The sequence below is a fragment of the Corapipo altera genome, unplaced genomic scaffold (genome assembly GCF_003945725.1).
Source record: "Corapipo altera isolate COAL_440 unplaced genomic scaffold, ASM394572v1 343b, whole genome shotgun sequence".
NCBI lineage: Eukaryota > Metazoa > Chordata > Aves > Passeriformes > Pipridae > Corapipo > Corapipo altera.
Window position 1 is genome coordinate 16014 of NW_020885257.1, and position 10595 is coordinate 26608.

At 60.5% G+C, this 10595-nt stretch overlaps 1 protein-coding gene across 2 annotated transcripts; it reads right to left on the reverse strand.

Annotated features, from left to right (window-relative positions):
• Nucleotides 1-2414: 2414 nt before the first annotated feature.
• Nucleotides 2415-10285, reverse strand: LOC113940306. 2 transcript variants are annotated; one of them, XM_027631431.1, is made up of 20 exons: nt 10077-10285; nt 9570-9861; nt 9026-9105; nt 8710-8835; nt 8488-8567; nt 8250-8370; nt 7853-7942; nt 7342-7446; nt 6962-7127; nt 6402-6496; nt 5798-5947; nt 5449-5603; nt 4954-5089; nt 4735-4869; nt 4356-4532; nt 3935-4090; nt 3394-3495; nt 3019-3121; nt 2688-2747; nt 2415-2601 (listed from the first exon to the last, which is right to left on the reverse strand). In XM_027631431.1, the coding sequence occupies exons 2-20, from the start codon at nt 9697-9699 to the stop codon at nt 2465-2467; spliced, it is 2304 nt and encodes a 767-aa protein (XP_027487232.1). In that variant the 5' UTR covers nt 9700-9861; nt 10077-10285; the 3' UTR covers nt 2415-2464. The 2 variants fall into 2 exon arrangements, with proteins under 2 accessions (XP_027487232.1, XP_027487234.1); XM_027631433.1 differs by lacking the exons at nt 2415-2601; nt 2688-2747; nt 3019-3121; nt 3394-3495; nt 10077-10285 and adding an exon at nt 3499-3561 and having other exon boundaries at nt 9570-9904.
• Nucleotides 10286-10595: the final 310 nt, after the last annotated feature.

Sequence of the window (10595 nt, forward strand, 5' to 3'; positions counted from 1 at the left end):
CCAGCAGCGCTGGTATTGCTGTCTGAGAAATTCAGATCATCTTCCTGGAAAACTCGAGGGGTTGTGCCAGGCTGGTTCTCCAACATCCAGATAATGGATTGCCACTTTCAGTGTTAAATATTTCAGATACACACTGTATTGGGAAACACACGCAGAAGCCACGCCCACTTGCCAGATCCAAACCAGCTACTCAAAAGCTTATTCCCAGGTAGAGATGTCCTTCCCTCTTCCTCAGATTTGCATGACCTTTTTCCACGTCCCACTCCCAGACAAGAGCAGAACATAACTCTCACTCTGCTTGTGCTTTCATTTACACCAATCAAAGCACTGACTTCTTCCTGCAGTTCCTACTGTAGGAAGGCTTTGAAGCAGTGCTGAGTGAGCTGTAAGACCATTTAGAGATGATGCAAAGATTCAATTTAAAAAATAATTATATGCAGATATTAATCAATTATTTGAGCTGAGGGAAGTCCCAACCATCTTAACTCCAACACAACTGATCTCTCAGGGCAAGGATTGTGTTCCCTTTGCCCTACACAGCAGCTTTCCCAGGCAAACACAGGAGAGAAAAAAAGAGATCAGCCCTCAGTTACTGATTTGAATTTGACCCAGTGATTGGGACAGTGATAAAGGAAAATGTTAGGTTGCTATTGATGAGGGAAATGTTAAGTTGTAATGGGCACAGTTTAATAAATGCAATCTCACGGTTCGTGTGCTGTTGCTAAGCACTTCCTGGTTACATGAATATGTAAAACACGTACAATGAATATTTATAAGCTAACTGTATAAAAGGCAAGCTGTGACGGAAGAGTGGAGAGGGCGTTTTAGGCGGAGTTGTCCTCTGCGCGTTCGGTGCCAAAATAAACAGATACTGACTTAATAGCACGTGTGGCTATTGGGTTTTACTATCGCCTTTTTTCTCGGCATCAACAGCCCTTTGCTGGCCTGACACTTCTGCCTCTTCTTGCAGAACAGGACTGGGATTTTGCATGCTCCGCAGCACTCCGGGATAAGAAGTTCCGTGTTAGTCCCAGCGTCAGCCACTTGATGGCCATCCTACTCTGCCGGATGACTTCTGGCTGCACACTCGCTCTGTGAAGAAGACCATGTGCCTTTAAACAGGAGGAAAACCCCACACCCCTCTTTGCCTTGGAGGTCCTTCTTTTAAATGCTTTGATGGGGTCTTTAACAGCCAATGAAGGGAAACTGTAGTGGGAATTACTGGCTGTACCTGCCAATAACTGAAGAAATCATCTGCCAATGTGTGTTCAGGACCTCAAGATAAAGGGAACTGAGATAACGGTTGCCTAAGCCCCCCGAGATGGAAGAGACTACCAGGACCTGTGGACCACAGTCCTGTTTAGAGGGCTGGACCACCCAGCCCAAATCCCAGGGGACTTCCCAAATCCCAGGGGCAGCCCAGCCACCTCACTGCCAAGCTTTCTGGGTGAGGACTTCGGAAGTGGAGGAAGGAAAGGGGCAGGAGGTAACGGGGGCTTGCAGCCCAACATTGATCCAGTGTCCTGCTCTGCCCAGTTTTCTGATCTCCATTAAAGGTGGAGCCACTTGTGCCCAGGTGTTCACATCAGCTAAAAACCATCCAAATTGTCTAATAATCTAGGACATTCTTCCCTGGTGCTTTCTGAGACCCCAGATCCATGTGCAAAGCCCATCTTCTGGCTCACCCTGGGTGCTGCATTCCCCTGGGTCTCCATGAACCACGGAGTATCAACCCACCTTCCTTCTCCATGTTCAGGGCAGGATAAATTCCCCAGGTCACACCTCAGCCCGCAGCAGGGAAACTTGAACTCAGGAACTCTTCTTATGGGCTCTGCACAGTCTCACAGACCTGTGGTGGGACAATCTGGGGTCTGGCAATGTCTCTGGGTGAACTCCTGGTCCTGTGGCATCTGCAGCACAGGGCTTGCTGCTGTGCCACCTCCTGGGGTGCTGGGCCTGGGAGGACACAGGGGGCACAGAGTGGGGCACAGTGTGGGGACACAGGGATAACTGTGGCTGCCCAGGCTGGAGAAGAGAAGGTTTTGGGGTGACCTTCCAGCCTCTTCCAGTGCCTAAAAGGGGCTCTGAGAGAGCTGGAGATGGATTTTGGACGAGGACCTGGAGTGACAGGACAAGGGGGAATAGCTTCACAGCGGCAGAGGGCAGGGTGACATTGGCAGTGACCCTGAAATGGGGCGAGAACGCTCGGGCAGCAGCTTGTCCTTTAGCCAAGGAGGCTTCTCCCAGGGAAAGCCCCAGCCAGGGCTCAGCTTGTCCCACAAGCCTGGGGCCAGGGGTGCTGAGGGGGGAGCGTCCCGCTGCCTGCGGGACAGCCCAGGAAGGCCACGGTCGGCTCGGCACACTCAGCACGGCGCAGCTGAAGGACACCAGGGCTTTGGGCACGTTGTTCCAGCTTTATTCAGCGCCAGTCCTTTAGCCAAGGCAAGCTGCACCTCTGCCGGGCTCACGGCCAGCAGCAGCGCAGTGCTCCCAGGAGGCCTCTTGGTCTTTGCTGCACGCAAGGACTCCTCAGAATGGAGGTTGTCTGAACTGCCAGGGAGCTGACAGAGATGTCCCAATCTTTCTCCAAGGGCTGAAGTGCTGTGACGGAAAGAAACAGAGCCCAGATAAAACCCCCCGTCTGCAGAGAGCCTCTGGATTCCCGACAGACCGCGCTCCCCACTCACCGCTCAGGATGTCAGCCTGACTGTCTGTGGTCTGCTCCCTCAGGCGCCGTGTGATGAGTCCTGGGCACAGAGCTCCGTTAGCCCCTGCTCCCCAGCCTGCTCCCAACAGCAGGGCCCCCAGTCCTACCCTCCTCCCCCTCAGCACGGCTGAGCCCAGGAGCCCCCAGAAGCTCAGGGCAGTGGGACTGGGCAAGGCGACCACCAAGCCCCGCTGCGTGGGCAGGGCTGGCAGAGGGAGGCAAGGCCCTGCCCGGGCTGGCCGGGCATTGCTGGGGCGGCAGCGGCACAGGGGCCAGGCTGCCCCAGAGGCACCGCAGGGGCTGGCACTCACCAATGAACCTGACGGCCGCCAGGCGCACGTTGGCCTGAGGGTCCTGCAGGTAGGGCAGGCTCTGATGGATGAAGGCTTCAGCCCTGCTCCCACTCTTCTGAAGCTGCAGAGAGAACAAGGCATGTCTCTCCAGGGCTGTCACTGGGGCAGTTGGTTGGAGCAGTGCCTCCTGCCAGCAACCCCTGGGATGGAGAGGCCTCCCCTCCTGCTGTCTACAGAGAGGGGACAGGGGCCTGCAGAAGAGCCCCTGGGGCTCTGTTCTCGAGGGCAGCAACAGGGATGCAGCTCCAGGCTCTGCCCAGCTGCAGAGCCCCCAGCCCTGGGATGGGATGGGGGCAGCCCTCCCCCAGCCCGGGCTCCACAGCTTGTCCTTACCAAGCACGCTCCAAGCTCCCACAGCCGCTCTCTCTGCAGCAGGTGCTTGAGCGTCCTCCACTTCAGCAGCTCGGCAGCAGCAAGAAGGGCTTCCCTGGAGGCCTGCAGGACAGCATGAGCTCAGGGATGGCCTGGGGGCCTGGGCAAGGAGACCTCTTGGCTTTGTTCCTGGGGGGTTCCTGCCTTTAGGAAGCTGGGACATGCCCTAGCCCGAATGTCTGGGAGGCTTTTGGGGACAGCCCTGGGGGACAGGCATGGAGGCTCAAAGGCCTGGCCTCCAACACAGCCTGTGAGGATGCCCCTGTTCAGGCCGTGGTGGTCACGGGCTGCTGCCGAGCCCTGCAGGAGCAGGCAGGGCAGGTGTTGCACAGGGCCGTGCCAGCTTCTCTGCCCCTGCTGGCGCTGGCTCCGCACGGACCTTCCCCCGGGCTGTGCTGGGGGAGCGCTGCCCGCTGCCAGCAGCCCCTGCCCCGATGCCCAGGAGCCCTGGGGGTGTCAGCCCAGCCCTCTGTGTGTCAGGGCTCAGCCTCCAAACCTGTACCTTGGCTACGCTGGGGACCTGGTCGCTCATACGAAAGAGGAGAGGCACCAGTGCCCACCACAGCTCCTTCCTCATCCTCTTCTCATCCCTGCCGACCACGAACTGCAGCAGCTCTGTGAGCATGCAGATGGAGAGCTCTCGCAGCTCGCTGCACTCCTGGCAGGAAGCAGGAAAAGGGAGCTTTGCAAACAGCAGCTCCCTGCCCACAGTGAAGAGGGCCGTCATCATGGCTGCGGGGAGGGCAGCGGCTCCGGCCTCACATCCCAGAAGAAGCAGGACTGGGCTGCACGGTCCAGAAGCCATCCCAGGAGAGCCCAGGGGAGTGCAGCTGGCTCCAAGTGCTGCTCGCAGGGCTGGGCTGCAGGGCAGCTGTCATTGCCCAGCGCCCATCTGAGGGGTTCAGCTTTCACCTCAGCCTTACCGAGTCAAAGAGGGGCAGGAGCCTCCCCACAAGCTGCACAGCGATGAAGCTGGCCTTGGTCTTCTTCAGCTGATGCAGCACATTTCGCAAGGCCAGCAGGATCTTCATCTGGGCATCTTCGCTGCCAACTTGCAGGATCTTCATCATGCCCGGCAGGAAGAGCTCAATGTTTCTGGCCTGTAGAGAGAATGTCCATTGGGTGAAGAGGGCCGTGCCTGAAAAGCTCCCCAGGCAGCCACCCCAGGCTCCACCATGGCAGGGAGGGTGTTTGGAGCAGTCACCCCACGTTCTGAGTCCCAGGCCAGGCCAAGCCACTGCTTTCCACACAGCCCCAGCCCCCGTTTGCCGACAGGGCTGCCCCTCGCACCGCCCTGCTCACCATCTCGGCTCTCTGCGACAGCCCGACGAGCCCTTCCAGCAGCAGCCCGGCTGTCCTCATGTTTGGACAGCCCTGATGGCTCTCGATGTCGGGCTCGTCAGCCGACTCCTCCGACTCAGCCTTCCTGGAAGATGACTGCAGGAGCAAACAGAGCCGTGAGGGGCCGGCAGAGCCTGCAGGGCTGGCGGGAGGGGACCAGGGCCTTTAGTGGTCACTCACAGCCACGGGCTGGGTGCGGGGGCCTTCTGCGGAGCAGCGGAAGCACTGTGTGCACAGCAGGTTGGCAAAGTCCTCCAAGATCTTGGCCAGTGTCTCCGGCATGGAGGACATCAGCTCCCACAGCTCCGGCGCAGTGCTGGAAGGCAGAGAAGGCAGAGCGCTGTCAGCAGGGCTGCCTCGGCCCCAGTGCTGTGGCCTGGAGCAGCCCCCAGAACCTGCCCCTTGGAGCCCTGATTGCGCATCCCTGGGGGCCCTGCCCGTGCGGGCAGGACGGGGCTGAGGGCGTGTTCCCCGTGGGGCTGGAGCACCGGGCTGGCTCTGGGCTGGCTGGGCCAGCTTTGGCTGCTGTGAAGCAGGGCTGGAAAGTGTGGGGGGACGGAGGGCCTGACTCTGCAGGCTGTCCCGTAGCATTCCTTGGCTCTGGCAGCCAGAGAGTCTCGGGGTCCCTCTCCCCACAGGGAAGAAGCCCACCCTCAAGGCCATCAGGGCCAGTACCTGTCTCCTTGAAGAGCCGCCTTGCACAGGAGGATGACCACTGTGCTGGGGTACAGGTTGGTCATCAGGCGAAGGAGCGACTCTGCTTTCTCCCACGCTGCCTGTGTGCTGCAGTATGGCAGGCTCTCAAGGATGCTGCTGACTATCTTGGGCGCCTGCAGGGGATACAGGTGAGGATGGCACTGCCCCCGGAGTGCAGCCATGTGCTCAGTTGCCCTTCCCATTCCTCTCTGCTGCCTTGAGGTGGCTTGGGGGGCCCAAGTCCCCTGTGCTTGGGAAGGCGGGATGCAGGGAGGAACAGGGCCCAAGAGGGCTGAAGGGCACGACAATGCAGCCACAGGCCACTTACGTCTGTCAGCCAGACGACCGGGTCCTCCAAGGCCACATCCAGCAGGCTGCTGGGCACCTGCTGGTCGAGGATGCTGGCATCTCCCAGTGCCTCAATGGCCGCGAGGATGACATCTGTCCTCTCGTGGGACCGCAGGTATTTTCCAAAGGCCTAGGGCAGCAAGGAAGGAAGACCTGTCGCTCTGAGTGCCCTGATGGTGCTGCTTGGCTGAGCAGCTCGAGGGGCTCCGGCCTGATGTGCCCACCACTGCTAACAGCAGTGCCCACAGCAAAGCTGGCAGCAGTGCCTGCAGTCCCTGCATGGCAGAAGAGGAACAGAGAGGGCCCTCCTGCGGGGGGAGGAGGGCTCATGGGCACAGGCTGCTGGCCCTACCGAGAACCAGGGACTTGCTGGTGGCCAGGAGCGCTGGAGCTCCTGCCGGGGCTGAAGCTACTGCTGGGCTACTGGAGTGCAGCCCTCGTGCTGTCCCTGCTCAAGGACGGCACGAACCCTCTCCCCAGGGAGCTGAAGGTGCGCCAGCCCCACTGCTGCGGGGTCCTTTGGCTCACACCAGTGCCCTGCTGGTGCCACGGACAGGAGTCCCAGCAAGGGCACAGCTCCTTACCTTGGCACAGTCCCTGGCGCTCAGAGAACACAGCGCGGACGTGGTCACGGCTTCCCGGTGGACTTGGTCTGCTCTGTCCTTTAGCCTGGATTCGACTAAACACCGGGGCAAACACACAAGAGTCAGGAAGGTAGAGCAGCTTTGCCAGCAAGCTCACCAAACCGCCCTGGCATCTGCTGGCAAGGGGGCGGGACAGGAGCAGTCCAGGGTTTCGGGAGAGCATCAGGAACAGCTTCTTGCTACAGACACTGCAGGGACCAGCCAGGGTGGGAGATCTGCTCTTCCCCACCAGAGAAGACGTGGCTTTGGGACAGGGTAGTCAAGAGGGGCTTTGGCTGTGGGACCCACAAACCAGCCGGCTGCAAGGTCCTGAAAGGAAGGGGAGGAAGGAGAGCAGCAGCAAACAGATCCTGGCCTTGAGCAGAGCGCTCAGCCTCTGCAGCAAAGGGGCAGCTGGGAAGCTCTGAGAAGCAGCTGGGAGAGGCAAAGGGGGTCAGGAAGCAGATCTATCAGGAGATAGAGCAGATGAAGCCCCCCACTGCTCTGCCTTTTTTACTTACAGATGAACTCAGCCAGGGCAAAAAGAGCATGGAAAGCTGCATAGCATGTCTGCTCCTCAGAGAACCGGAAAAGGATGAGACGCCCCAGCAGCTTTCCTAGGAGCGGGAGCTGGATCTCCCCAGAGCAGACAGGTCCAGCAGTGCCTCTTCTGATGGTGGCATGGGCCTGGATGAGGGAGGCATGAGCAGAAGGGCTGAGGGCCCAAAGGTGGTGCCAAAGCCCCCCTCCCGAGAGTCTGCCCAGGGCTGGATTCCTGGAGTGACCAGGCTCTGCAGAGCCCTGCGTCCCCGTCTCTCAGAGCAGCCACGTGGGCAGCAGCCCTGGCATGGAGAGCAGCAGGGATGGGGGCATGGCCTGGCTGGAGGGGGCCTGCCCGTACCTGCAGAGTGGAATAGTCGGAGAGCACACAGGTGAGCACATCGATCCTTGCCATGGCCCTCTCCCTCACAGCCTCTCTCTGGCATCTGGTAAAGTCCAGCAGCAGCTGGGACAAGAGAAGCAGCGGGTGAGTCATGGGAGCAGACTCCAACACCAGCAGCACAGCTCCACTGCTGGGCTGCACTCGCCCCATCCCTCAAGGCTTCCTCTCCCCTCCAGCAAAGCCTGCAGTGGGGTGTCTGCCCCTAGATTCCCGCCCAGGTCAGGCACAAAGGCCCCAGAGCCAACCTCATGGCCAAGGACGAGGGCAGGTGCCACCCTCTGCAGCCCCTGTGCTCCACAAGAGCCTGGGGCCAGCCTCTGCTTCCCCACAGGAGGTGGGCACCCTCCCCACAGGGCACTCTGCCTGCTCGGCACTGCTCTGGGCACCACTCAGCCAGGAGTGGGCCAACCCTCCCCTCCAGGCTGAGGAACAGCCCTGGGACCACCCCCCCTTTTTGCTTGTGCCAGACCTCCAAGATGCCCTGCAGCTCCTCGCTGACTTCAGAGGCAGGAAAGCTGAGCACCATTGTCCTCAGCATGCTGTCCATGGAGTTGAGGGTCTGCAAGGAACACAGAGAGCAGTGGCAGTCATTCTGCTGTTCCTCCCAGCCCCAGGAGAGCCATCTGAACCCCCCGTGCCACAGGAGGACGATGCCCACCCTTCCCGGGAGAGACATGGGCATAGACAATCTGCAAGGGCAGAGCAGCCTGTGGCACGGGATGCAGCCAGGCCCACAGGAAGGGGACAGAGGCACGAGGGGGGGAAGTACCCTGCCCTGCCTGGGATCCCTGCTCCTGTGGCAGCATGGGATAGCCAGGGAGAAGGTCAGAGGGGCTGGAGGCCCCTGGAGCTCAGCCAGCACTTACCTTCATGTAGAGGGCAAGGTCCCCTTTTGGCATTTCCTTCTCTGCAGGCAGCCAGAAGACACTTGAGAAGCATGCATGGAGGAGGCTTTTGGCTTTGCCCTCCAGCGCTGTGTCCACCAAGCTGCAGGGAGAGGGCAGGACACTGGTTGCACACGGCTGCTGGGAGCAGCCCCTCGACGACTCGTGCAGGTGGCATCGGACCTCTGGGCCAGGGGGCCCATGACAGATGGGCAAGTACCTCAATTTCTCCAGAGCCAGCATGGAAAGATGCCGAAGGTCTGTGCACAGGTGGTCCCTTGGCTCTTCTTCCAGCAGCGCCTGCAGAGCACAGTCGGGATGGCACCTGGCAGCTGCCAGCACCCAGGGCCTCCAGTCCCTGGCCCGCCCAAGCGCCGTCCACACAGGCTGCCTGTGCCAGGAGGCTTTGCTCCCTTCGCCACATTGCCGGGAGTGCCCTCACCTTGATGTTCTCTGCCAGCTGGTACATGTCGCAGAACAAATCCAGGCCCTGGGTCAGGCCGTGGCTCAAGGCGCTTCTGCACAGCACGGAGATGCTCCGAAGAAATGTGGCCTTGTCTCTCTCCTCCTGCCAGCCGGGGGACAGAGACACAAACATGGATTCTGATGGCGGACACAGCCAGCGGGACCGCAGCACTGGGGGTGCAGTGCCCTGCGGGAGAAGAAACCCTGCCCTGCCAGCACCCCTCCAGCAGCCCGGCAGCACAGCCCCTGCCAGCAGACAGCAGCGCAGCCACCCTCCAGTTGGCCGCAGTTACCTTGTTGGGGCTGGTGACAAAGGCCAGGATGGTATCGACAGCTTCCTGCTCCTCCTTGTAGATGGGCAACCAGCTGGCATCTAAGGGGGGAAAGAGCAGGGAAAGCTGCAGAGGCTCCAGTGAGAGGCGAGAGCAAAGGACATCTGCCCTCCACCCAGCTCTCTGCCCACTGCCTTGGCATGGCCTTCCCTTGCAGCTCCTGGCTGGAGGGTGCCTGGCAGAGGAGCTGCCATGCCCAGGAAAGCCCCAGTGGCCGGGCTGAGGAAGGCAATGGCAGACAGGCAGGAAAGGCCCAGGCTCCCACAGCACGGCTGCCTCCTGCCAGCCCAGTTGGCCCTCGCTGCCCACAGCCCAGAGCCCCTCGGCCCTGTCCTTCTTTGGGAGAGGCTGTGCTGGGGCCACGCTCCAGCCCTGAGCAGTCCCAGTTTTCAGGCAACATCATGGCTGATCCCCGGGACCCCCATTGTCAGCTGGCCAGGAAAGTGGGATCCCGGTGTGCTACAGGGATCCAGCCCTGCCCAGCCCCACAGGGCCCCTCACTCACCCAGCTTCAGGGGCTGCATGGTGGTCACCTCGTAGGAGGTCGGAAGCTGCAGACCTGGAGAGCGGTTCTCCTGGGAAGAGCTGTCTTCCATCCAGGCCTGCTTGGGGCAGGCGGGGGGTCTCCTCTCCATCCTGTGAATCAAAGAACACAGGGGAGCCTGCCTACGGAGGGCGTCCGAATGGTGGAGTCGAACGCCCTCAGAAAAAATGCCACGGCCAAATCGCCTCAGGCAAAGTGCCTTGGGCAAAAGGCCTCAGCAAAAGGCCTCAGCCAAAAGGCCGAGGCAAAGTGCCTCAGCCAAAAGGTCAAGGCAAAAGGCCTCAGCCAAAAGGCCAAGGCAAAGGGCCTCGACCAAAAGGCAAAGGCAAAGGGCCTCGGCCAAAAGGCAAAGGCAAAGTGCCTCGCCCAAAAGGCAAAGGCAAATGCCTCTGTCAAAAGGCCAAGGCAAAGGGCCTCAGCCAAAAGGCCAAGGCAAAGCGCCTCAGCCAAAAGGCCAAGGCAAAGCACCTCAACCTAAAGGCCAAGGCAAAGGGCCTCAGGCAAAGCGCCTCAGCCAAAAGGCCAAGGCCCAAATGCCTCAGGCAAAAACGCTTTGGCAAAACGCCTCAGCGAAACTCGCGTTGTCACGGGGTCACCAAGCGTCGTAGACAAGACGTGGACTGCAGTCGGGGGCTTCTCGCCAGCGCCGCACTCCTCTCCTGTCCGGTCGCCGTCCTGACAGACACTGACCCACTGTGGGCCACGGTCGTGCTGAGCACACCTGCTGCAGTGGGTGTCACAAAGGGCCCCTCTGTGACCCGCTACCGGACGCTAGCAACAGGTCCCAGTGCTTGTTGACATGGCACCTGCCCCCAGCAACAGGTCCCAGGGAGCCACCACGCAGGCAGGAACAGGCAGGGTGTCCCTGGGGACACAGGCCTGCCTCAGCCCTTGGCACTCAGCTGCCCTCAGAGTGTCTCCAGGCCCTACTTGGCTCTCATGTCTCCTCCAGACATCCCAAGGAGCCCCATGTTCAGACAGCCCTGT